Source organism: Tamandua tetradactyla, chromosome 18, assembly GCF_023851605.1.
Source record: "Tamandua tetradactyla isolate mTamTet1 chromosome 18, mTamTet1.pri, whole genome shotgun sequence".
NCBI classification, from domain to species: Eukaryota; Metazoa; Chordata; class Mammalia; order Pilosa; family Myrmecophagidae; genus Tamandua; species Tamandua tetradactyla.
The window spans coordinates 49357091-49384974 of NC_135344.1; the positions used below are offsets into that span (position 1 = coordinate 49357091).

Genomic DNA, 27884 nt, shown 5'->3' on the forward strand with positions numbered 1-27884 from the left:
CCATCTGTGCTCAGGCTACTAATAACTTCTTCTTAATAACGAAGAAGAAACCAATTATTCATGAGCTGCTTCTTGAAAAGTATTGTCCACTTGTTAGCTGTAAAGTGCTGGATAAAGCTTTAAATCTGTTACCTTCTACTCTCTAATCAAACTAAAATTACCGTAGATATATAATATCTTTTGTTTATATTGCTTTTCTCTAAATATGAAAGCATTGTAGGACAACTCCAGTGTGATTTGTTAATTATCAAAGAGACTACTCAAGGCAGGGTATTTGGAAAGCTGTGTGCATCTAAGCATGAAGGCACCCCATGAGGAACCTGGCTTCACCACTACAGGGCTGAGAGGACAGACATCGGGGTGCCCTGGCTTCAAACTCCTTCCCTCTTCCCCTACCTGAGCTCCCCACTCAGGAGGAGGAAAGGGCCTGTGTCATTGTCTTTGTCACCAAACCCTCATTGGCATCGGAGTCCCTCTCCCTGGAGAAGTTCAGATGTGGAGTAAGTGTAGCACAGGCTTTTATATCAAGCACATGCCTGTTGATGCAGGCATGAGTATGGCTACATGGTTCAAGCCAAAGATGACTCTCATTCATTAGTTCCTAATAGTATTTCCAAGAATAATTCAAGATACTCTTGCATCGAACAAATGGCTTACTTCAACGGGCACAGAAAAGCACTGCTTCAGTATCATGAAAAATAAATCTTAAATGAATTGATTCATTCATTTCTCAGTACACTAACAGTGTCTATGTCTGTGTGTATGTGTGTATGTGTTTGTATAAAGTATTTAAGAGGGGTGAAAATTCTGTGGCATCTGTAGAATTTTTTTTTGGGGGGGGGGGGGGGTGATGCATGGTCCAGGGAATCGAACCCAGGTCTCCCACATGGAAGGCAAGCATTCTACCACTGAACCACCCACGCACCCTAGACTTTTATCTGACCTGACATTGTTATAAAATGTTTGCATTTGAATGCTCTGAAATGGGGCATGTGCTCTTGAATTTACCAGTCCTTACAACATCCTATTATCCGATAGCCAGACCTTTACACTCCTTTATGTAACTTGCCTGGTGCCTAGAGGGCTTTTGATTGATCTAATATTAGCCAAGTCTTTTGTCATCCAAGCATATATGTTAACATTTCTGCTTTAAAAGTGAAAGCTGTGCTAATCCTTTGAACAAATATTTAGGATGAGAAATAAGATAACCTTTAAATGTTTTTTTTTACCCACTCCAACATATACAAATGCACAGATAACGCCTCCTTTATACACTTGCATAGTAAAGTAGAAAGTTATACTGTAAATAGGAATATAAAAGCTATTTAAATTTGGCAACTATATTTTCTACCTTTTAGCATAGAAAAATAGGTGGTTTGCTCTAGTGAGGATACTTGTTATATTAGAAATGAAAGCGATCAGTAAGAATATATGAAGGGATATAAGTCAAACTCAAGCTGAATTACAAATGTTACCTTTTTACATTGAATTAGATTTTAATTTCCTTTTAAAAATCCCAATTTTTGGCATGATTTCTGTGAGCTACTTGAAACTAGCAGCCTTGCTCGGTACAGAAACATAAAGGAGAAATAAATTGATGAGAGATTTTTTTTCCCCCTTTTGTCATATATTTGTTTTAAATTAAGCTGCCTACCATTACTGGTAGGTTCAAAGGGGATATAACCCTGTGGGCCCTAAAATTGGTAAACACATTATTTACATTTGGTCAGAGCAAAGATATGTTTAGTTCAAAAATGGGACCCAAGGTCCTAAACTAGAGTTAAAAGACATTCATAAAACAAAAGAAAATCTTTTAAAATGAAGAGCGGCTGGCATTAAGCATCCTGAAAGTCTCAGCCCGTGAAACAAGGAAAAATACAGCCTTCCATAAGCAACTCCAAAAGATACACATCTTCAAAAGAGGTCATTACCTTCGAATTGGTGTTCTATAGAGTTTAAGATGGCCATTTGTGTTCTCTGCTATTTTATCTCCTTCACCCCTCCCTACCTCATTCTCTGTAACATTTTACAGTGCACAAAGTCATTTACAAGGATTAATATAACCCTGTTAACATGGATCATGCAGGACAGATAGATAGAACCATGCAGCTCTGTCTACTCAGCACACAGGACAAAAAGAAGGAGAGGGACGGGTCCTGAATTTCATTGCAATTCTGGGAGGAGCTGCCAATCAGAAGTTGGCTGCTCTTGCATTGTACAGTGATTTACACACAAAAGCACAGTTCCTGTCTTTCCCTTTGTATGGGCTCAGAAAAGGCAAAGGTAGAAGGAAGAAAAATGTTATTCATTTGTATTATTTAGGCTCTAGAAACTAAAATTGCTAGTCACCTTCCCAATTTTGCCACTATAATGGCAAGAGAAAAAAATGCTTAACAAATCCAGCCTCCTCCAGAGAGCCTGCGTTAAAGCAAAACACAAATCCCATCAAAAAGAAGTTTTCAAGTAAAGATAATGTGGAATTATTTTTAATTTCAAAAATAAAAGGCGATTAAGAATTAAAGCACTACTGCCCTAAACTATTGAATGAATGATGCTTATACTTGAAGCTGTAGTTCAGGGCAGTTAGCAAGTTTTAAAAGACTGAAACAAATTTGAATTTTTTCCAGTAAACATTTGAAGATACATCTAAAAATAGATATATTTAGGGATTAGGCATGCCTAAAGAATCTTAATATTTAGCGTTCATTGTAGTCAGTTTTGCTTATTAGATACAGGTATGAAAATAGGGACTTTTTAATTTGAAATGCTCTCAGTTCTATTGTTATGCTGCTTCATATTAAAATAAATAAGTATTGACTATTAAAACTGTTGCTAGCCATGTTTTCTGTTTTGACTTTTGCATCCTAATTGCCCAAAATTAATTTATATTTGTAGGACACTGACTGGGTAAGATGTACTTCAAATGTCATTTTCTTTCCACCTATCCTAGGCACCTAAAACAGAGTTTCCAACTGCACTGGAAAGGGTAAGACTGATAATGATAGTTCCCTGATGAGCAGTTGCTCCCTGATGGAAAAAGGCCAGAACTGCAGCCCTGTAGACTGAAGAGCTACCTGCGGCCAGAATGATCCTGTTAAAACACATATCAGTTTACATCAGTTCTTGCTTGGAAACTTCTAGTGGCTTTTCATTCCACTCAGTAAAAACCAAAGTCCTAAGGGGCTCTATATAAACTGACTCCATGTTACCTCTCCTTCCCTCCACTGTCCCCTCTTGCTACACAGACTTCCTTGCTCTTTCTTAACACAGCAGGCATGGCCCTGTCTCAGGGCCTTTGCATCTGATGTCCCTTCTGTCTAGAATGTTCTCTCTCACCTTCAGTCTCCATATGACTACCTCTTTCACTTCTTTCAGGTTTTTACTCAAAAATCAACTTCTCAGTTTGTTCTTTCCTGGCCACTCCATCTAAAATTCTAACCCCATTCCCCTAACAGTCCCTATCCTTCTTCCATGTTTTTTAAAATTCTTTTTAGTACTAGTCACCATCCTATAAATTGCATTTCAATTATTTTGTTTATTGTTTGTCTTTATTCTAGAATATAAAGGTCTGAGAGCAGGAAATTTGGCTATTTGTTCACTATATGGATCAATATCAAGCATAGAGTAGGTACTAAATACATCTATGTTGAATGAACGTGTGAATGAATGAATGAGTATCAATCTATGCCTTCTCCAGTTTAAACATATCCAACTCCGTCAAGTGCATTATAAGGTCTGAGATCTTACAAAACCTGCTCTATTCATCTGGACAGGCTCAGGTTATTATGTCTCCCGTATAGTGTGACACTCCAGAAGGTTTCGTCTTGCTTAGTACAGCACCGAAGTTAAGCTTGCATACCCTAAGTCAGAGTTGCTAGGTTTATATCTCAGTCCCTATACTTATAGCAGTGTGACTTTGGATAAGTTACTTGGCACCCTTTGGGCCTCAGTTTTATCAGTCTGCAAAGGGAGAGCTTAAAAATATCTATTTCATAAGGACATTCTAGTGATTTAGAGAACATGACAGCACTATCACAATATTGGAATACGATACATTCTCAATAAATATTACTTAGTAATATTGCTCTCCTTCTAGATACTATATACTTTAATTAACATAGCCTAAGATGGCATAAATTTTGTCTAATTCATTCTTACATCAGGCCCCCAAAAATACATATTAATAGCATTAAATGTTCCCTTGTCAGACTTAAGTCAATTATAATTAAGTATTTAATCATAAAATGGCTGTACATTTCCTCTGTTACCATGCAAGCTTACTGGAAACAGGCATTCTTTTTATATCCTTTATTACATTCAGTGTTTTGGGCATCATATGTGCTCGATAAATACTTCAATAAATGTTTTATTTAATCATGCCTGCACATTTTTTTAGGGATGCTAGCATTAAGGCATTTCTTCCCTGCTTTGTACATATAGTTAATATTTTAGAATCGCATTTAAGAATGTACATTTATCTATATAATTAATCTTATAGAATACAAGTCTGTTGCTATTATTTAAGATCCTTTTGCTTTTGACTCAGTATATTGTTTAGATTTCCCTTTCCTCTTCGTGTCCTTGTTTCTCACCATCAACCCATCTGTGCTGCATTCTGTTAATTTGCTTATCTATTTCATTAATTTAAATATTAAATAACATAAGGCTTAGGGGAAAACCCTGTGGCGTGCCATTTAAAGACCTTCCTCCTAGTTCTATCAATTCTATTATCAATCTTTGGGTTTGGTCATCACGTTAGATATGAACCGTGGAAGTGTTGCTGTTTTCCAGCACAACTCTTCTTTATTTTGTCCAGGAAGAATGTTGGCTTGTATCTCGTTCTATGTCTAGAACATCTCATTTATCACCTTTTTATTAGTTCTATCACAAAAAAAGATTGGGTGAGCTTAGTAAAGGCTGTTTTTTGTTTAACCTTCAACCAGTTTTAAAATGTTTAATTTGTTAAGTTTGGCCATTATACAGAAAGTGTGCAATCTTTCCTCTTACATGTTTTAAATTTTCTCAATCAGTTTTCAGAGTTTACATTCTCATGTGTCAAAACTGTTCCAAATTCTGAGGTTCTAAAATAGGATGATGTAATTAATGTAGTGGTTTACAAATCCTAAACATATTACATTACAAAGCTTTTCCCACCTTTAATCTAATATAAATAATTAAATTTTACATGGTACCGTCTTTTGGACATAGAAAATTTAAACCTTGTATTTTTCTCTGCTTCCTTCCAAAAACCCCACTAAAATGATTATAATAGGTAAATAAAAGGTTTGTTCTACAAGAAGAAGGGAAGGAGAGAGGACTCAGGAAAGGATGAGACATGTCAAATCATTTTTGGAAAATGGAAATATGATCTCCAACTGCCTATAGGGAAATAACAAGAAACAACTCAATATCTGTAGACCCTGGAGGGAAGTCTGCGAATTGACCGCCCCAAGTATTACAGAAAGTAGAGTTGCATAAACATGAAAATAGAATCACTTCACAGCATACCTGAGAAACTATTAGACTCTACACCCCTTGCCCAAGTCTGTATTTCCAGGAGATCTACTGCTTTGCTGACTCAAGTTAGGAGATGGAAAACGTAGTCTGTATAGAATTGGGGCAGAGAGGCTCCCAACTAAAGATACTAGGCAAAATAACACACACTATAGAATGAAAACAGAATAATATTCTTCAAATGAAGTTCATATATGTTTCCTGAAGGTCCTTTGTCCTTTTTAGCTTGAAGACTAGAGGCAGCTAGTATATTTCCTAGTCTTCTCTCAAAAAAAAAAATTTATATATATATATATATGAAGAGCCATAGCGAACAATAACTATGGATCTTGTCAAATCTGATAGACAATCCTCTGACTACCTCTTACTCAGTGGAGCAATTCAGTACACCCTTGAAAAAAAATTTTGCCGTTTTAGGCTTTTGAGAAGCATTTGTTCCTTGTTTTTCTACCACCTATACTGTCTGCTCCTCATCAGTCTCCTTCGCTGGATGGATTTTTCCTTGCTACTAAACAAGTAACGTTCAGGTGTTCTCCAGGGCCTCAGACCTTATGTTATTTCTTACACACTCTCTCCCCTTTCAGTTTATTACCCAACTAGCCACAGATAACGCTTGACACATGGATTAGATCATATTACTCCCATGCTTTACAATGTCCAACGGTATTCCACTGCATTCAAAATAAAATACAAACTTGTTAAAATCCCCTACATGAGTTAGAACTTGCCTGCCTCTTCATCCCTATCTCAGGCCACGCATGCCTCACTGAGCTTCCGCGGGTTGGCTTTCTGCCCCGGACCACACCACGAGCACGCTTCTGTCAGCACTGCACACCTCCCATATCTTCATGTGACTGTCTCTTCATTATGATTCAATGACTGGCTTTTGCATTTTTCTCAGAAAGGCCCTCATACTTGGACACCCATCTCCCACTCATTTTTATACCACCCTGTTTGATTTCACTACTAGTGGTTTATTTACTACTAGTGGTTCTCACTTTCTAAAATTAATTTTATATCACGTTGACTTCACTTCCTTTTTTCCTGCTGCATAGCCTCCTAGACAATAGTTCTTCTGAGGGCAGGGATCGTGTATTTTATCTGATGATATATATCCACACCTAGAAGAATGTCTAGCATAGTAAATAGCAGGAGCTTGAGAGAACATTCTGTAAATAATTCATTTATAAATAGAATTTGTAAGACTTTATGCTGGGATGTAGTTATGGGATGATAAAAAGGTGGAGGGCTATTGAATATGGCACAATGCTCTCAAGCTCTGGACACTGGAGAGATGGTGGCTTCGTTAAGCCAGACAAAGAATGCAGGGGACAGAGGAATCACAGCTGGAAAGCTGAGAGTGTGAGAAGACGAAGTGTACAATTTTAGACACACCAAATTGGGCATTAGGTAGTTATGTCCAGAAGGGAGTTGAAAAACCTTAGGGAAAAGTTTGAATTAGGGATCTAGATTTAGCAGCCCTTGGCACAGTTTGGTAGATGAAGTCAGCTCAAAGGTTATACAGGGAAATTATGCAGAACAAGTAGAAGACTCACAGAGAATAAAAACAGAAGAAAAAGTGAAGTTTAGTTATACTGTTCATATCAAAATTCTATTGTAGACATATAACCCAATATTTTAAGGGAGACAAACTCCTGTCTTCCAAGTTAGTGTTCAGTAACATTATCGGATTTATAGGTGTCTATTTTAAGAAGTCAGAATGGGGAATTTCTAGACATCACCACCTTCTCGAACAACAAATTAGTTTCTCATCTTATATGGAAATAAGATTATAAGCTTTATACTGATGTACGAAGAAAGATGGCAACACTGATATTTATCCTCTTACCAGGTGCACAATACCCACCACCTGGGTGACAAATCAGAGCTTTTGCATGACTCAGTAATAAGTACCAGGAGTAAGCACTATTAAGGTGTGCAGTATTAATGCAGAATTCAGTGTTAAATTTACATGTGTACATAACACTCCCACACGTTAAGGCTTAAACAGTGGGTTTTAACTCCACCACTAAATTGTCCCTTTTAGATCATTTCATGTTGTCTCATGCTTGTTCCCTTTGAAATCTAATTTCACATTTAATATAAAAAGATTCTCAGTGATTCAGATATCACCTTAACGAAGGCTTTTCTAATTATCTTGCTGTAACTATTTCATAATACACTTGAAATATCAAAATGGACGGGTGTTTTATACAGTTTAAATTAAATTATGACTTGTGGGTTTTAGCTCCAATGTGTAGGAATTAAGACCTCAATTATATTGCTCCTTCAATATATAATGTCAGATGGAATGGTGTTTACAATTTGATTGAGCACAATGTCCCTACGAAGTAGCTATGAAGGAATCTGTCATGTGGAGTGAGGGCAGGAAGGCTCTGCTCTGCGTCCGGCTCACTGAACCACACTGGCACACCCACTGCTAGTTTTGAAACCTTCTAGGATTACCTAGAAACATCAGTGTTGAAATAGCTTCATTACCAAGGTTTTTCTACCCATTCAAGAAGAAACATGAAAATAAGCCCATTTTCTGTTGTGGTCAGCTTTTTGTAAAACCTGAATTGTATTTTTCAAATCTCTGTCTCCCAGTTGAGGCTAATTTTCTTAAGCCAAAAGTGAAAAACCCCAGAATCATACTTGGAAGATTTGGGCTGACTTCTGTGATATAAGGTATTCAAGAGGGTGCTTTTAAGTAATTGACCCAAGTTCTCTTGACTGATGTTTATGTAGCCATTTGTGACGGTAAATTGAAACAGTTTTAACATCAACTGTAGCCTAATCTTGTATTCTGGGGAAAACTGGTATCCCGCAGAAATGAAAAATCAGTTTATGTTTTAAAATGTTATGCATTATTTTCATTTGATTGGACTGAAATCTTACAGTCAGGACAATATTAACCCTATGAGTTCATTTAGCATTAACCAATGATATCAGAATATTATTATACACAGGCAGAATAAAATAAAGGTATTGCCTTATTACCAAAGTATAATTGCTAACTTCCAGAACTGAATTAAATCCTTTTATAAAAGCCCTCTATATGTCACAGATTTTATTCACCTGCAGATAGGGTGATGATCTCCTTACATTGTTCAACATTGCTCCCCAGAAAATCATCACACAGGAATTATCCTTGCTTTCTCCTGACATCACCATGTTTATAGGAGTCTTATGTAGCAGCCAATGGTTATGCGTTCTAAAACAAACAACCCTACTCACCTCGAGTGTGCTCAAAGTTTAATATTAAAGATAATCACTTGTTCTAGATTTTAGTTACAACTCTAATAGTTTATAAAACTTATAGGTTCTACCATAAATATGCTTCGTTCCTTGCTTTGGAAGATCCTAATTGTTAGAATAGAGTTGTCATGGCACTCTTTTAAGATGTTTTTCCCATCTTCAGTAGCATATTTGATTCAAGATCTTTTAATTTATGTCTATTTAAGAACTAGAGACTTTGTTTAAATTTGAGGGTTTTTTTACTAAGATATCTTTTGCTTTCTGTTTTGCTTTCTTACAGTTTTTCTAAAGATAATTTTATACTGAGAAAAGATAAAACAAATTCTAATAAGCAGGGCTGGTTGCATTTTTATGAGAGTGTCTGGTGGATTCATCAGAGATTTAGAGAAATATTTTTTGTTAATCTGGAGCTTATCTTAGATAATAAGGGTGTGAAAAAAGAAAATGTGATCTTTTTCCGCTTATGATAGAAATCCATGTAAAGCCTGTTTTATCTACATGGATGGCACTTGATTTCACATGAAAGGCTTAAAAAAAAGCATTTAAAAACTTTTAAGAAGAAATTTGGTTTGTTATTGAACATTAGATATACATTTTAAGTTTTGGGAATAAAAATTAAACCAAAACCCATTATCAAAGGATTCTTACACATACAATAGTTATGAGAAATTTTCTGTATATTGGTGTACTTGAAGGACAATTTAGGTTACCTAGAGTATTATAATACTGGTAGGATTTTTTTTTTTCAATTTAAGGTATGACCAGAGTATGGATTACACAGTGGGAGATGACAGAAAATGTAGCTGGCAAGATTGTTCATAACTTTGAAGAACTTTGGACACCAGGAGCTTTAGGTTTTATTCTTCAGGTAAAACAAAACCTCAAAGGTTTTGCAAAGAGGGATTAACAAAAATGATTGAAAAAGAAAAACTTGAGGGGAAATGTGAATAGTAATTTGAAGGTGAAAACATAGTCAGGAGATTATGGCACTAGCCCACATGAGAGATTATGAGGCATTGGTAATAAGTGTGAATTGCAAGGATGAAAACAAAGGTTGTTTCTAAAATGAGGGTAAAATGATAGAAGGAAAGTATCCAAATAAAACATGGTTGCCATGAGGCATTAACTGGACAGGAAACTGGTGATAATATAGATAGAATAGGTTTTGTCTTCTTTTAAGTTATTTTATTGCAAGGGGTATCTAAAAGAAAGGGACAATAAGTTCAACTTCAAAGTGTTAAATCTGACATAGCCTAAACAACGGAAAATTTCATCCTGGGCCTCAGAAGGGACATCAAGGCTTTAGATAGGAATTGAGGAGTGACTAGTGTATAGGCAACAGCTGAAGGTAGTCCTGTGATGGTGGAACAATAGAAGAGTCACACCAATTGCAATTTTGTGTTTAGAGAGGGTTGAAAAGAAGTAATTTAAGAAAGGTTCTTTAAACAGTAGAGCTTAATTACAAATAAAAGGATAGTTTCAAAGATGATTTGAGTTGATCTAAATATAGATTAAAAAATAAATGAGGAGGTGCATGGTGGTTCAGTGGTAGAATGCTCACCTTCCATGCAGGAGACTCAGGTTTGATTCCCAGACCACGCACCCCTGTCCCCCCCCCCCCCCAAATAAATAAATGAGGGCAGTACGACAGCAGCCCAGTGGCAGAATTTTCGCCTGTCATGCCGGAGACCTGGGTTTGATTCCTAGTGCCTGCCCATGCAAAAAAATAAAAAATAAAATAAATGAAAAGATAAAACCCAAGGGGAGAAGAATATATGGTATTTATGATTAGGAAAAATTATTTCTTGTTTATAAAACACATTACAATTTAATTTTAAAGATGCCACTTGGTACAGTTGTTAAAATTACAGTTGTTAAAATCGCAAGAATTTTCTGAGGTAAAATACCTACATAAAATTAGTGCCCAAATAATGTTGATCTGTAAGCCAGATTTTGAACCTCAAAGGAACATTTTAAAATCTTCATTTTGGTCATCATAAAAAAATCTCCAGATTTATTGGTAAGAGCATATTGAAAAAAACTATTTCCTAATTTGAGTTTTTGGTCACCACATAGAAAGTGTTAAATTTAAACTTGCAATTTAAAATCCTGACTTCATTTTTAACAATCAAATGCTACGGCCATCAGGAATAGTTTTAGAGTACAGAGATGACTTGGCAGTGTACTTGGTTACTTCTTGCCAATAACGTGTCTATAGACATTAGTCTAGGGATTTTTTGTCATGCTTATTTTGTGTTATTCTCTAAGCCAATGATTCTCAAGTTGTTGGTTATAAAATCCCAGTGTGAGCATGTTGTGTGTTTGTGAAAATATTTAAACAAAGAGGGTTTATTCCCTAATATCCTATTCTTCAGTGAGTTCTATATGATTCTGGGTAACAGAGCCATCCTGCTGTGACTTGGGTGAGTTCACCCTATCTCAAGTCAGAAACAAGCTCAACCTGGCTTCTCTGTTCTCTCAAATCTTATCATTAGGCTACCTCAGTGTACTGAAAGCATGGCTTTGCTAATTTGTTTTAAAGGGTTTGGTAAAATAATTGCAAAGAACAAACTTCTGTTGGCATTATAATCATCTGTACAGTCAGCCAGTGGAGGACACTATACCAAATGCTCCTAAGTGCCTAAAAAAAAATGACTTCCTGAGTGTTACTCTGTGTGTGTGTGTGTGTGTCTGTGTGTATGCGCTCATTCACTTTAAGTGCAGATACTTTTTCACCCCTTGGCAGGAAAGCATTTTAAATGTGAGCTCTGTCTTTCTTGGATCTTTTATGAATTTCATTGGAAACTCTTGATACTGATACTAAAGTGCTTTGTAAATTCCAAATTGCTATAATGATATAAGAACAAAGGCAAGCAGAAAATCTAATAATATTGAACCTAGAAGAGATTTTGTTGGCACTTTCTGATCATTATCCATGCAGGTAGAAAAAATATGAAAATATAAGGCATATTTAAAATACAGTAGAGGAAATAGTCTTAGAAAAAGAATTCTTGACAGATAAAGACAATATCACATTTCCCATGCCACTTAAAAAACAAAAACACAAACAAAAATAATAAAAACCCAGTTCCTCAATAGTGGAATAGAATTGATCAACTTTCATTGGAAAAAAAAATATGTCCATCAAAGTTATTTGGATAAAGGATACTTTGGGCATCTGCAATAAGTTAGGAATCCATTACGTGTGGCCCCAGTACCGGATAAGATTTAGCAAGCTCAAGTTTGTCTGTGTAGCTTCTATCAATAAAATCCAAAGCAGTAGAAACCAGGTATCTAAAACAATGTGTCAATGAGGAGGTCATGAGGAAGGCACTGTCAGCTCTTCCAACTATTCCCAATCCTGCCCTCTGCTAGGGATGAGATCATGTCCCCTATAGAAAGTATGTCCAGGACCCAACCCCTCATCTTGTGGGTGAGAACCCATTTGTCAATAGGACCTTTGAACCTGTTAGTCAGGGTGTGGTCAAACTGAACGAAGGTGGACTTAATCCAATATGGCTGAAGTCCTTATCAGCAAAGGAAATTGGACACAGAGTGAAGAAGCCAAGAGGAAGCTGATAGAAACTGAGTCAGTGGAACCTGGAAGAGAAAAGAAGACACTGCTGTGCGCAATGTCATGTGACAGAAAGACTAAACCTAGGATCATCACTGCCAGCTCTAAAAATGTCACTCTTCAGGGAAAAAGCCTGGTTGATGCCTTAATTTTCAACTTCTCCTAGCCACAAAACTGTAAACCAATACATTTAAGCCAATCCAGTGTATGGTATTTGTTTTAGCAGCTGGGAAATTACAACGTACTGTTATAAGCCCAATTTTATGACATAAATGAATATTTTAATGTATATCAAGGCTATATTCATTAATTTGGCCAAAGTCACCCTAAGTGCTTATCTTTTCTGTGTTGTAATTACATTTGAATTAAAAAAATTCATTGTATTATCTAGTATACCACTGGAAGTCATTCCATTGCTGCTATCTTATTTTTGTGAAATAAAAAATATTTTGAAATATGTCATAAAAGCTAGGATAGGAATTTCTCTTTTTTGATGAATAGTGTTTACCTCAGTGCTTCGATATGAAGCCTTGTAACATTCATATTATCCTCTTTTGAAAATAATCTTCATAGGAATCCAGGGTGCGAGCTGTCAGCTTGAAGAACTTCGAAACTAATGATTATTAAAAGTTACTTAGGGAGAGAAAATGTGACTTCAGGAGATATCTGTGTTATTAAAAATAAATCCTTCTTTGAAATCAATAATTATTCAAGGTAAAAACATAAATTAAGTTTTTATTAAACTTGTGCCCAAAAGGCACCACAGACCCATTTTATTGGGATTTTCATAAGTTATATTTTCCAACATATAGTGGACTTGGAACTGCCAAGAACATGAATAATGCAAATTGGTAATTGAATAAAAATGAATCCCTACATGGCCTGTTTTGATTATTAATGGATTTAATTATGTGCCTGCTCAATTCTATTACTGTGATTTAGAATAACAGTTAATAATGAAATACTAAAGCAGATTTAAAAAGAAGCAGTATGTTTAATAATAGAGATTTATTGTACTATACAAGGAATCAAAGAGAAAATATTGTACAGACAATTCTTTCTCCCATCTTCTTTTTGATTCTTCAACAAGGATGTCTCCCCCTGTGAGTGTACCTTATTTTCATTATTTCATCCATAGAAAAATAGACTGGTATGTTTCAGAATAGCAACCAATTTTCCAGGGCTAGAAACCCAACTTTATTACATTGCCTAAGTTATTTCAATTAAAATTTAGGGAGGGTACATTATTGGTGGGAACTTTTGAGGCCAGTCCTTTCCCAAGAATCTGAAAATTACTTTGAAGTATACACCAGTCTGTGCTCTTTAGGGGATTCAATAGATACATGTCTTTACAGAAAGAATAATTCACGGTCTAGTGGTTTCCAAAATGCTTTATGGTGCAAAAAGTAGACGAAAGCCAAGCTGCAATGGAGTTAAAGAGGAAGCACATAGCACCAAAGCATACCTGTAGTGACCTCACTCTATAACTTCTGGAAGACTGAGACATTTCTCTTCAGCCTTGCACTGCCACAGAGAGCAGTTTGAAACTCGCATATTATAAGAAACAGAAGCTATATGCAATTAACATAAACATCACAGGCTCATCTCTCAATCCTTGGGTAGTCTTTCACTGTAAGCTTAAATTGAATGAATATTTAAGACGTTTTTGTATTCTACAACATATCAGAATTTCTGTCCCCAGGGGAGTCAAGGAGTTTAGCACTTCTAGATGGGAGATCAACCCAGAGGATGTTTCTAGAAACCGATGAATACTGTATGAGGTGTACTCGTGATCGCTTTGACCCGTTTCCATTCACCCTATCATTATATCACTTAAAAGACAGTTGTTTACAGATAAGAACAGTTGCTGTTTCTCTACAAATACTGTTTTATTAGTAATGTTGGTTCACAGTACTGTGCTTAGTGTGGATATTTAACTCAGTCATACTTATAAGGCACACATATCCAGAAGCAGAATAAGTCTTAGAAACATCACCCTCAATATCTTAGATTATGCAAGCTCCTTTACCCTCTGTCATCAAAAGTACAAAGGAAAACACAGGCAATGTTTGCCTATATTTCAAATAGAAATATAGGCAAATATAGGTATAGTCCCTGATACTAGTGATAAAATTTGTGAAAACCCAGTACCTTCTAAGAGGACAAGCCTCAAACCTAACTTCTTCAGTTACCTCCTACTAGCAAAGACAAAAAGAAAAAGAAAATCAAACAAACAAACTTTCGGACTTCCAAATCTAAATAGTGAAGCAAGCAATACCAGGAAATTTTGATCACATTTAAATCCCTTCCCTAATGTAGTTTCTCCCAGGAAATGTTATTCTAAGTTAGTTAGAATAACTAACTCCCATGGATTTCTAAGGTTTAAATTGCAAGAGGAAATTACAATCAGACCTTCCAGTTCATAAAGCAATTTAGGTCAGTACATATATGCATTGAATATATCTCAGATGCAACCTTTAGTTTTTGTTGTATGATTTTTAAAACAAGCAATGCTGGAAAAATATATTTATATCAACATTCAATTTTTTTTTTTTACAGTTCAGTTTTTCCTTTTAATTTCCTTTCTTTTTATATTTTCATTTCATTTGAGTTTGAGAAAGTTTTCTGTTTATTTCATAATCTTACTTTCTTAGAAATGAAATGGTAGAAGCACAAAGATCTTCTAAGGCTCACAGATTACCTTGATGATGAGAGTGAAATAAATCAGAAGGTCAAGATCAAAATTATAACAGTGTGAGACTGATAGTCATGGTAATGTTTTGCTCTGGGAAAGATTAGAATATTTCTCAATATAACGATACTCCTGGGTCCACAGAGCTGACTTATTCCATGTTTCTTTTCTTCCTAGTAGATGGGGTCACAAACTATGTATTTAAAAGTTGGTTGGTCCATTAAACATGTACTCTAAATTTAAGAGCTACAAAGTACTTGTAAATATGACAAACACTCCTAAGAATTCACTAGAAATTTATTTATAATTCCTTCTTATTAAAAACCAAGATAAAGATTGCAACTGAAGTCGCATGTTATATATATTTTAGCCTTTATAAATTCACAACTGAAAGGGAAATTCTTTCAATCTGTTATACCACTGGAAATATACACACTTTATTGCCAATTTTAATTTTTATTTCTTCACAACTTGACATGGTTATATGATTTGAAGCAAGTTCTTTAGATACTAGTGTAAAACTTTAAAATAAGAAAAGAGGGGGAAAAAAAGCTGAAAGGCTTGAGTTGATCCAGGCTATCACTGGACTATTGTGTTTTATGAATGGGCATACCAGAGTAGAAAAAGAAAGAAAGAGGGAGGGTGAGAGGGAAGATTTCAAAAACTAAACGTTTGCCTTGCTTCTTTGCCTGCTATTACAATGTCTGTTCATGCAAGTTTAAATTCATTTGGAAATGATGAATTGTTCCATTTCCAATATGCCCCACATTGTTACTTTGCTAATCTTTTTTTCAGATTTTAGCAAACTTGTTGAAAATGTGCCTGTGCTTTTTAATGTTGGTTTTATTTATGTATATATATTATATAGTTTTTCCTCAATGCAGATACATAGATAACCATAAAATAGTCCAATTCAAGGTAAAATGGTAGAGTGATTTGAAAGCAGAATACTGTCTCTCATTGCAGGATGAGTCTGCTCCAGCTGACAAGCAGTGTAAGCCAGAGTCTGCCCAGGCCACTTACTCGACATCAGCTGTTTCAGGCTCACAGGAGGTGCTGTACATCAACGGAAACGGGACCTACAGTTACCATAGTTACAGAGGGCTGGGAGGGGGACTGCTGAATCTGAACGATGCTTCCAGTAGTGGTGAGTCTCTATTATAGATTGTGCTTTTGTGTCAATTTGGGGTGATATGTTTTTGAACCCGAGAGAAGAAATTGGCAACCGTCAGTGCCAATATGCTAACAATAAGACCATTTAATGCATAATGATCATCTCCCTGCATGGATGTACCGCAGTGTTGTTGGCATTCCTGAAAGCAGCAGTGCTGTAATGCAACTGAGTGATTGCTGTTTTCATACTCAGAAAAGTTTCAACTAGAGAAATAGGAAATTAAAAATTGTGACACATTGTATGCCCAAAGCTGTAATTTATTATTTTTCCGAAATAATGATGCTTGTTTTGAATATGTAAAGAGATTTATGATTTGCAAAAGTAAGGCACCAGGAACTTTACTGATCTGTGGAAATATTTACAGGCTTTATATCTAAGAAAATACAAAATGAAATAAGACATGGAATTAACCCATGGTCCTCTAGCAAATGGCTTGTCTCTGACGATGGCATATTCTAACAGCAGTGTGCTGGTGCCAGCTGGTTTTGGCTCTTGATTCATCAATTCTTAAGAATCTGGGGAGCTGGTATACCCAGAGGAAATGCCAAGTGAGTCAGATATATAAATGTAAAAGGCCATATGTAAATTAAAGTAAAAATAATATTTGAATTCCATATAACTGGGGTATAGGGAAAACTTTCCTTACTATACTTAAAAATCAAGAAGCAAAGGAAAAACATGATAAATTTAATTACACACTCATACACATACAATGTGTGTTGTATACATACAACCTGTGCATGACAAAAAAGCACTCTAACTAAAAGAGATAAATGGCAAACCGGAAAAATCATTAGCCACCTATCTTAAAAAAATGATATACTAGACCAATAAATGAAGCATGTCTAAAAAAAGAGAGGAAACTAACCAAAAACCATGTAAAAAGTAGGCTGGAAATAGGAACACACAATTCCTGGGAAAGGCAAGGCAATTTTCTTCGTTTTACCAGAAAAGTTGCTCATCTTCCCTCACTCACAATTTTTAAAAAGCAGTTTTTTTATTTATAAGATTTATTTTAAAAATCCAAGGGCATGACAATATTCTTTTGACAAGACTGGGAAAACAAGTACTCTTATGCATTGCTCAGACAACTCCATATGTGCAATCCATTTGGAGTGGAATTTGATGATGTCTAGCTTAATCAGTTACCATTTAATCTAGAAATCTCTTGCTAGGAATTTATGTCCGAGATATGCCGGCAAAAATATGAAAAGATATATATGAACAAGGCTGTTTATTGCAGCATTATTTATAAATGCTAAAGAGTTAACAATGAAAATGTCCATCCAATTTAGGATTGGGTGATAAAATTACAGTATATTCAAACAATAGAGTAGCACACAGATGTAAAAAGTAATGAGACATCTTTATATAGTGCTCTGTTGTGAGCTTCTGCTGGTAAAAGTGCATATATTACACTACCATTTATGGATGGACATAAATACAATTATAAAATTTACTTAGAGAAGTGGGAGACAGTAGAATTTAGGGGACAGAAATAAGAGCTAAAATTTTGTGAACATACTTTGTTCTTTTACTTTGCCTTATACAGTTGGCTTTAGAATAATTTACATTTTTTCCCCATAATTATAAAACAAACTGATTTTTAAGATCCCTAAAATTGAATGCAAACAAACTGATTTTTAAGATCCCTAAAATAAACTTTGACTGTTTAATGAGTTGTTGGTATAACCCCACAGAGAGGAACTTTTCCATGTCATTTAAAAAAAAACATGTGGGGCGGGCCATGGTGGTTCAGCAGGCAGTGTTCTCACCTGCCATGCCAGAGACCTGGGTTCGATTCCCCATGCCTGCCCATGCCAAAAAAAAAGTGAATCCACAAGCATGCAAACCTGTGTAAGAATCTTAAACTATTTTCAATAATCATAGTTCTCTTGGGATATTGTCTGTGTATTACAATTTAAAGCAAAGTTGTACTTATGTTTGTGTTAGCTCTAGCTGGAATTTTCAGCCGGGAACAAAGCAGATACAGGTGTAAAAATCAAATGGTTTAAGTAAAAACTCCATAATCTTGTATTTGAATCAATGGTATGATTGGAAACTCATATTACAATTTGTTAAAAAAATGCACAAATTTCCTAAATCTTTCTACTTAAAATACCTCGAAACCAAGAACAGTTGAAATTTGAAAATTTGAGTCAGGTTGGTGGACTTTTGCTTCTTATGTTTTGGAGAAATTTGCAAGTAACATTAGTGTCAAATGAATAAATCCTTATGAAATCATTTCTATTTAAAATAACTGGAAATATGTTCCAAGTATACTCAGGAACAATTCTTCTAGAAGTCCATGGCTCTTTAGTATATCTTAGAAATAAAAGTTTCTCAAAAAGAACAGGATCACAAAGTTTTAAGCCCAGACCAATTCTCTTTTAGCTCAAAAGATTGGTGCCTCAGGTGGAAGAGGAAAAAGAAAGCAGAATATTTTGGAAGAAATTAAGATTCAGGTACATATTCAATTTTTCCAAAGCTGGTAAACCTTCTCAGCTGTATTCAAATCTAATTTGTATTTGGACAGCAACTTATTTGGAACAAGCATGTTTACCAGAAAAGGAAAATGCAAACAAAAACTAAGGATTCTGTTAGCTTTTGAAGCTGGAAAGTACAACTTCTGGAATATTTTGCTCTTTAAATAAAAAAAGTTAGAAAAAGGTATATTCACTAAAAATTTGACGCTCTGTCTTTGAGATTAAAAAGGATTTACGAAATTTTCATTTAACATCAAATAATAATGATTAGTAACACTGATTAAGTCCTCTGTGCTTCAGAGTAGTCTTTATTTAATCCTAAAACAGTCACACGAGTTATGTTCTACAATTTCTGGGACAAATTTTATAAAATTGAACTTACCCTCACTTTAAAAAATAATGCTTCATAATATTTCCTTTATGTCAAAAACATCTGAGTCCTGTTTTGTGAGGCCCAGAGAGATCAAGGGACTTGCCCAAAGTGCCTCATCTAATAAAGGGAGGATCTGTTTTTGACCACAGACATCCTGACATCAGAGAGACATTCTAAACCACCAAACTAACAATCCCAATGACTATAGAACCAAGCATTGAAATAGGAGTTTGGGGTGGAGGAGTGGCCAAGCCAGAAGACACTCCCTGCTTTAAAAAGCTTGTGACCTACTGAACAGTACGGATCTTAAGTGAATTACCAAATTATGAGTTGTAAACTCAGTGAATGCCATAAATATATTAGAGGATGTGCTTATTCTGCTCTGAAGGTGTGCTCCTTCAGCAGCATTCAGAATCTTTTAATACTGTTGCCTAATCCTTCTCCTGGATTTTTAGTCAAGGTCTTCTCTTCAGTTTTTTTTTTTTTTAAAAAAAGATCAACACTCTCCCTTGTAATGGAACAATCCCTCAGCATTACTTCTTGCTTCAGGGTCAGCTCTCTCTCATTCCCTTACAGTCAAACTTCTGGAAAAAATTGTCCATAATCACTAAAAGTGTTGTCCATACTAATATCTGCACTTCCTCAATTCCCACCGATTGATCCTGCAGGCACTCTAGTCTGACATCTAGCCTCAGCATGCCACATAAAAGGGCCTGCCTGGTGTCTCCAGGGATTTTCATGCTTTTGTATCTATTGAACATGCCTTTGGTCCTCCATATTACATAATTGCTTAGATACTGGATCCCATCTTCTACTCTCTAGTTGCTGAAACATTGCCTTGGCTACAACGTTAAATTCTCATGGTTTCTTCTCATTCTTTGCCCTCTCATTCTTTATTATTTTTTTACTTTAAAACAATTTAATAACTTGAGATATAATTCACATACCATACCACTCATTTAAAGTGTGTCAGTGTTTTTTATTATATTCATAGATTGTATAGCCATTACCACAATAAGTTTTAGAATATGTTCATTGGACCAGAGAAAACCCAGACCTATTAGCATTTACTCCCCATTTACCCACAAACTCCCCCAGTCCCTGGCAACTACTAATCTATTTCCATCTCCATAAATCGTTCTGTTAAGAATATTTCATATAAATGAAATCATACAATACATGTTTTTTTTTAATGTGTGTTTGCCTGGCTTCTTTCACATTTTTTACCAAAACTGTTTTCAAAAATTGTCAATATTGTATCATGTATCAGTATTTCATTCTTTTTCAATGAAGGAAAACATTCCACTGTATGGATATGCCATGTTTTATTTATCTATTCATCAGTTGATAAACATTTGAATTGCTCCCACTTTTTAGCTATTATAGTGATGCTATGAAACATTCACATATAAATCTTAGAGTGGACATGTTTTAGTTTTTCTTACAAATATAAATAACTAGTTGCAGAATTGCTGGGTCACATGGTAACTAACATTTTGAGAAACTGCCAGATTGTTTTCCAAATTAGCTGACCTATTTTAAAGTTCCAACAACAACACATAAGGTTTCCATTTATCCACACTCCTGTCCACACTTATTACCTGATTCTTTTATTATAGCCACCCTAGTCAATATGAAGTGCTGTCTTAATGTAGTTCTGATTGGTAGTTCCCTGTAATTAACAATGTTGAACATCTTTTCTTGGGTTTAATGGCCATTTGTATACCTTCTTTAGAGAAAGATCTATTCAGTTCATTTGCACAGTTTTTAATTTTGTAAAATCTTTGTTATGAATTTTAAGAGTTGTATATATATTCTGGATACAAGATCTTTGTGAAATATGATGTATAAACACTTCCTCCATTTTATAAAATGTCTTTTCTCTTTCTTGATACTATCATTTATAGTACAAGAGTGTTTTTTTTTTTAATTTGGACTCATTTTTCATTGTGCTTTTGGTGTAAAATCTATGAAGACTTAGCCTACTAAAATCATGAAAAATTATTCCTGTTACTTTGAGTTTTAAACTTTTGGCACTTACATTTAGAGTCTATGATCAATTTGGGGTTGTTTTTTATTTATGGTGTAAGGAAGGGATCCGACTTCACCCTTCTGCAGGTGGCTCTGCCTTTTTCCTAGCATTGTTTTTTGAAAAGACCATTTTCCCCCATTGAATTGTCTTGGTACCTTTATTGAAAAATCAGTAGACCATAAATGTAAGGGTTTACTTCTGGACTCTCAGTTCTATTCTATTGATACATGTCTATCATTATGCCAATCCCACCCTGAGGTGATTATTGTAATCCTGTAATCACTTAATATTGTAAACATGAGTCCTCCAACTCTTTTTTCAAGATCATTCTTACGATTCTGAGTCTCTTATATTTTACTATGATTCTGAGTTTCTTACATTTTCCTAACATATTAACATGAGTTTCTCAATTTCTACAAAAAAAACCCACCTAGGATTTTGATGGGGATTGCACTGAATCTGTAGATCATGTTGAGAAGTATTGCCATCTTAAAAATATCATGTTTTCTAGTCCATGAATGCTGGGTGGCTTTCAATTTATTTAAGCCATTTCTAATTTCTTTCAACTCTATCTTGCAGTTTCCACAGACAACTCTTTTACCATCTTGTTTAAATTCATTCCTAGGTAATTCTTTTGGCTGCTAATATAAATTAAATTCTTAATTTCATTTTTGGTTTTTGTTAAGTATATGAAATTATAATTGATTTCTGAGTAGAAATAAGATTGACCCTTGTGTCCTGCCAGCTTGCTGAATTCATTTATTGGCTCCAATAAATGTTTCATGGATTTTTAGAATTTTCTATACACAAAATCATATCATCTGCCGATAGAAATAGTTTTATTGTTATTTCAATCTAAATGTCTTTTCTATCTTTCCATTGCTTATTCGCTCTAGATAGAAGCTCTAGTACAGTTTTTCGTTAGCAGCAGTGAGTGAAGGCATTCTCCTCTTTTTCCTGATGTCAGGATGAAAGCATTCAATCCTTCACTATTAAGCATGTTGCTACTAGTGGTTTTTCTCATACATGCTCTTCATTGGGTTAAGGAAATTCCTATCAGTTCTCCTTCTTTAACATTTTTATCCCCAAGGAGTGTTGTGTTTTGTCAAATGCTTTTTCTATATCTATTGATATGCTTTTTGTTCTTTATTCTTTTATATATTACGTCAGTTGATTTTTGTATATTAAATTTACCTGCATTCCTATTATAAATACCTCTTTTTATCTTCATCTTGCTGGAGTTAGATTCTATTAAGGATATTTACATCTATAGTCTTATGTTAGTCCTTTAGTTTTATTTTCTTGCGTTGTGCTTTTCTGGTTCGGTCATCAGGGCAAAACTGACCTTATAAAATTATTTGAGGTCCTATTAGTGTTCGAGGTCCTATTCTAAGCTGTTAGAATTTGCGAAGAATTGATATTGATTCTTTAAGCATTCTATAATATTTACCAGCAAAGCCCTCTGCACTGGATTTCTTTGTGAGAAGGTTTTTAATGACTAATTTGACTTATTTGCTTGCTCTAGGTCTTTCAGATTTTCTTCTTGAGTTAGTTTTGGTAGTTTTTGTCTTTCTAGGAATTGCTTCATTTAAGTTATACAATTTATTGAGATAATTTTTCTCATAGCGTTTCCTCCTAATCTTTTTCAAATTTTTGTAAAATCAGTAGTGAAGTCTTCTCCTTCCTTCCTGACTTTAGTAACATGAGTCTTCTCTCCTTCTTTTGTCAGTCTAGCCAAAGAGTTATTGGTATTGTTGACTTTTTCAAAAAAGTAACTTTTACTTTCGTAGATATTCTATTGTTCTATTCTGCACTTTTTTTCTGCTCTATTCTCTATTATTTCCTTCATTTTCCTTACTTTTTACTTTCCTCTTTTACCTGTGTCTTAAGTTGGAAGGTTAGAGTGATTTGAATCTTTTCTTCTCCTTTGATATAGGTGTTTATAGCTGTAAACCTCCTTTTCAGCACTGCTTTATCTGCATACCATAAACTTGGGTAGTTTGTGTCTGCATTTCCATTTACCTGGAAGTATTTTCCAAGTTCCCTTGTCACTTTGTATTTATCCCATTGGTTCTTTAGGAGAGCATTACATAATTTCCACATATTTGTCAATTTCCCCAATTTTTTTCTATTAATTTCTAAGTGCATTCCATTGTCATCAGAAAACAATTTGTATGATTTCAGTCCTTTCAAATTTATTGAGACTCATTTTATGACTGAGTATATGGTCTTTCATAGAGAATGTTCTATGGTACACTTGAGAAAAATGTTTTCTTGGGTTCTGCTGGGTGGATCATTTTATAGATGTCTGTCAGGTCAGTGGTTTAAAGTGTTGTTCAGTCTTCTATATTATTTTTAATATGTCAAGTTTTTTCTATCTAGTTTTGAAAGTAAGGTTTTGATGTCTAGTTATCCTGTTGAGTTGCCTGTTTTTCCCTCAATTTTGTCAGCTTTTCCTTCATTTATTTTGGGGGCTCAGTTTTGAAGTGAATATGCGTATATTATTGTTATATCTTCCTGACTAATAGACTTACATCATTCTAAAATATCCTTCTTCATCTCATATGTATTTAATTGTTCATTTTTCCTAATATTACTTATCTCTGTCATAGCAGAAAAAAATTCAGAAAAAAATCAGATGAACATGGTGGTATGTAAAATGAAGAGAATTAGACAAGGCTTTGGACAAGGGAGGTGACATATAGAAGACTTGAACAAAGTGAGTTTAGCTCACCTAAACTTCCGCCCAAACAAGTAAATTTTTCATTACTCCGAGACCGACTACATGATTTTTAGAACCCAATGCAAATGAAACTGTGGTGATTCTTGTTTAAATAAGACTATCTGTTGTTTAATGCAACAACGGAGCATTAAACCAAGCATAAGACCCTTCGGCGCACCGGGCCCTGGTGACTGCCTGGGTCTCACACTCTGCTTTTCTCCTATGATTTGTTTTTCCAACCAGAGGAAAGTTTTGAATTTTCATGAAAAGATGAGAGCTACTTGTGGAAAGAAAGACAAGAATATATACAAAGAAGGAGAGGGATTAAGATGAGTGAAAATATCGTGAGAGATTTTTAAGAAGAGAAGAGAGGACTTTGGAGCAGCTCCCAAGAATGGGTAAACATTGAGAGGGGATTTAAAAGAAAAGCTTTGCTATGCATTATTAATGAGCAGGGCTACCAGAGTCATTTCTTCTTCTTCAACCCATACTCCACCAAGGAGCCAAAATAATCTTTTAAAAAATAAAAAATTAAAAAGGCAACCATGATCACATGACTTCACTATCCAAAGCTCTTAGGTGGTTGTGTGCATATGTGCTCTCTCTCTCTCTCTCTCTCTCTTCTTTAAGGAAGATGACATTATCCACCCCTTCCTGCCTTGAGGTCCACACACTTACAATTTTCTTTGACTTTTCTTTCTTCTCCCCCTTCATTTACTTCTCACCCTTTAAATACAGAATACTAAATATACATCAAGTATAGTCATATACTCTCATAGCATCCTTAATATACATATACACACACACACACAAGCACACAACATTAAGTTCCAATAATATTAGAGCCACATATCTTTTTAAAATAAACTTTCTCTTCTCCTCACCCTATACTTCCCCCCTCCTACACCATAAACTTTAATCTGCTTTCTATCTCTAACAATTTATTTATTTTCATTCATGTATGCTTGCCCATATCACTAATCATAATGTCCTTGCAAGCTGCAGCATGTCTCAGAAGTCTCTTCTTTCTTATGGCCAAATATTCTATTCTGTGTATGAACACATTTTGTTTATATACTCATTTGTTGACAGACATTTCTGCCAGCTTTAGACTATTGTGAATAATGCTGCTACAAACACTATGTACATTTATGACTTACACTGTCTTTCCATATACATTTAGGAGTGATATTGCTGGGTCAAATCGTAATTCTACATTTAAATTTTGAGGAACTGCCATATTACTTTACACAAGTGGCTGCACCACCTTATATTCCTATCAACAATGGACTGGAGTTCCAATTTCTGGGCATCTACTCCATCAATTGTTATTTTCTGATTTAGATAATAGTCATCTTACAGATGTGAAGTGGTATCTCATTGTGGTTTTAATTTGCGACCCTTCACGGATAATGATATTGAGCATCTTTTCATGTATTTATGGGCCATTTATATAACTTCTTCAGAGAAATGTCTATTCAAGTCCTTCGCCTATTTTTTAATTGGGTTGTTTGTCTGGGACCATATCTTTTGCCTAAAATTTTTCCTAGCCTCCCAAAATATTTTGAATAAATAAATTAGAGGCAAATTAAATTAAATTAAAACTTAATTTAGATGGTGGGGGCAGGAAGGGAGGCTCTGAGGAAGGAACATTTCAACTGAACATTTAAACTTCTCAGTTTACCACTGATACTAGGTGAATTGAGGAGGAAGATCATTCCAAAGGGGAGCTCAGCAGTGAAGGGTAATGAACAAGACAAGTGTTTTAGAGTTGAGTGTATGATTAGGGAAGAGGTTAAAATTGACATTGAAGTGGTAGGTAGGGACAGGGCACGGTAGGACATGTGTGATTCCCATCTAATACTGCTCTGCACAACCCCCCCTCCATCTGTGCCTCTAGTAAGACAACTCCTCCTTATGGCTCTTTTATTATAGTTTGGTCATACTTGATTTCTTCCCCATGTCCTACCAGCCATGGAGATGGGAGCACGACTTAAACTTAGTTATACCAGAACAGTACATCACTTTATCACATTCATTAAATTTAGGAATCAGCATGCAAATATAGCATTAAAAAAGAAATAAAGTCAAAGATATACTTTGGACTTCTATTAAAGCTACAGTTGAAACTGAAGGGCACATTTTTCAATAAGCAGGACATTGAGGAAAGTCTCAAAAGAAGATGAATGACAGAAGTCCATGTGAGAGTTCACCTCACCACATTAATCTTTAGCCTTTGTTGATGTAGAAAAAATGAGAAAGGAAGCTAATGTGTTGTAATAAATTTACCATAAAATGTACCTTAAATCTATATTTGGCATCTTATATTTATTTCAGTCTATTGTCTATTTTTCATTTCTGAGCAAATGACTTTCCCATTAAAAACTTCCAAGTTTTAAAAAGTTTTAAGAGTTCCAAGCATTCTTGACATGTAACTTTGAGACAACAAATGTGTTATGAAGACTACATATGCTATAATGTTAAAAACAACAGAAACAAAAAACCTTCACTTGAAAACTGTGTGTCACAGCAGGTTAATTTTACTCACCAGCCTTGTGATAATTAACCTCATCACGAAGTCCTTAGTGTTCTTGTTATAAATGAGCCTACCTGCTTTAAATACTTAGCACGTTATCCTAGAAGGTATCTAAAAACATACATTTTTAAAAATTTACTTTAAATGTAAATAAAATCATAGCTTAGGATAAGGCTTAAAGATAATGCAAAATCTTATTTTTCATAACACATCTCAGCAGGAGACTAAAATGTTCTGAACTTTTCTTCCCATGCTTTTAGGAAAAATTGTTCTTGTTTTACTGGGTTTGTTAAGCTGGTAAAATATAACTATTGGCATGTTAGTAGCTATTTTAATGCCATGTGGGAAGCACTGGTCTGAGAATGAAGTCATGCAAATATAAATAGAAAAAAAGTGGTAGAAGAAGATACAGAACTTTGCCAACTACAAAGACATTTGTGCCAGAAGTGACCTTCACTTTTGGACTATCCAGAATGGACTGTGATCCAATTCACTCTCTTTTGAGTTAAGGTCTTTCAAATTGGGTTCCTGTCATTGGAAAGCAAGGAGCCATGATTAAGTGGTTGGATTTTTTTCTCTAAATCATCGGAAAGTCCCTGAAAAGTTTTGACAATAGTAATGAAATAACTGTGAATTTTTTCTTAAAAAGTTGAGGCTGGCTGTTAATGGGTTAATAGATTAGAAATTGACCAAAAAAAAAAGTCAGTGATCCCAGTTAGAAAGCTATTGCACTGGCCCAAATCAGAAATGATTGTGCCATAGGCTGTACTAGAAGCCTTATGAGCAGCTTCAGTATAATATTTACAGTTAACCTTGACAGAATCTGATGATGGACTCCTCAGGCAAGAAAAGGAATGAGTTGAAGATGACACATACCTTTCTGGCTTGAGCAATTGGTGGATGGTACTGGGATTTATTAGGATGGTTCTGGGATCTATTAAGAGAGTAAAACTGGGCAGCAACAAATTTGGGAGGGAATATTACAAATTAAATTTTTTATAAAATACATTTTAAATTACTTTTTACTATGAGTCATTCATTTGGAGATGATAAGTAGAAAGTTTTATGTACAGGTCTGGAGGTTGAGTATATAGGTCTAGATATATATTTAAATATATAGGCTAGAGATAAAGAAATTCTACTTCTGTTTTCCTACTTTTAACTTCTCAGGTTGCATTTTGATTCTATTTCAGAAGAGTAGTGCTTAGAAATCAACTCCACACCAAATAAAGAAAGTGTACACAAAACCAGGTTGAACTCCCAAAGTAGTTTTTGGATGATCTCAGAATATTTTGTCACAACTATATTTAAATAAATTTCGTCCCAAAGGCATTATCATCCAATAACTGGTAAATAATGATGTTTGATAGCTTCTATAAGTGAATTTTATCATCCTCTTAGTGTACTGAAATTGGGCAACAGATTCCATAATACCCAGTTGTGTTTTTTTTTTTAGTTTACAACTCGAACTCATCCATATACCATGGAATCTTCTAGGCATCTAGCAACATCAGAAGTTCTAG

The 27884-nt window shown here is 34.9% G+C and overlaps 1 protein-coding gene across 10 annotated transcripts in view; it reads left to right on the plus strand.

The window, feature by feature from the left end:
• The window catches only part of NOL4 (nucleolar protein 4), a 377490-nt gene that overhangs the window by 335738 nt on the left and 13868 nt on the right, over positions 1 to 27884 (plus strand). For 9 of the 10 annotated variants that reach the window (XM_077135662.1, XM_077135666.1, XM_077135672.1 and 6 more), the window contains one exon: positions 16005 to 16185. In XM_077135662.1, the coding sequence (XP_076991777.1) occupies positions 16005 to 16185 (181 nt within the window). Of the gene's footprint in view, positions 1 to 16004; positions 16186 to 18606; positions 18678 to 27884 lie in introns of all 10 variants that reach the window. The other variant, XM_077135663.1, reaches the window with a different exon arrangement.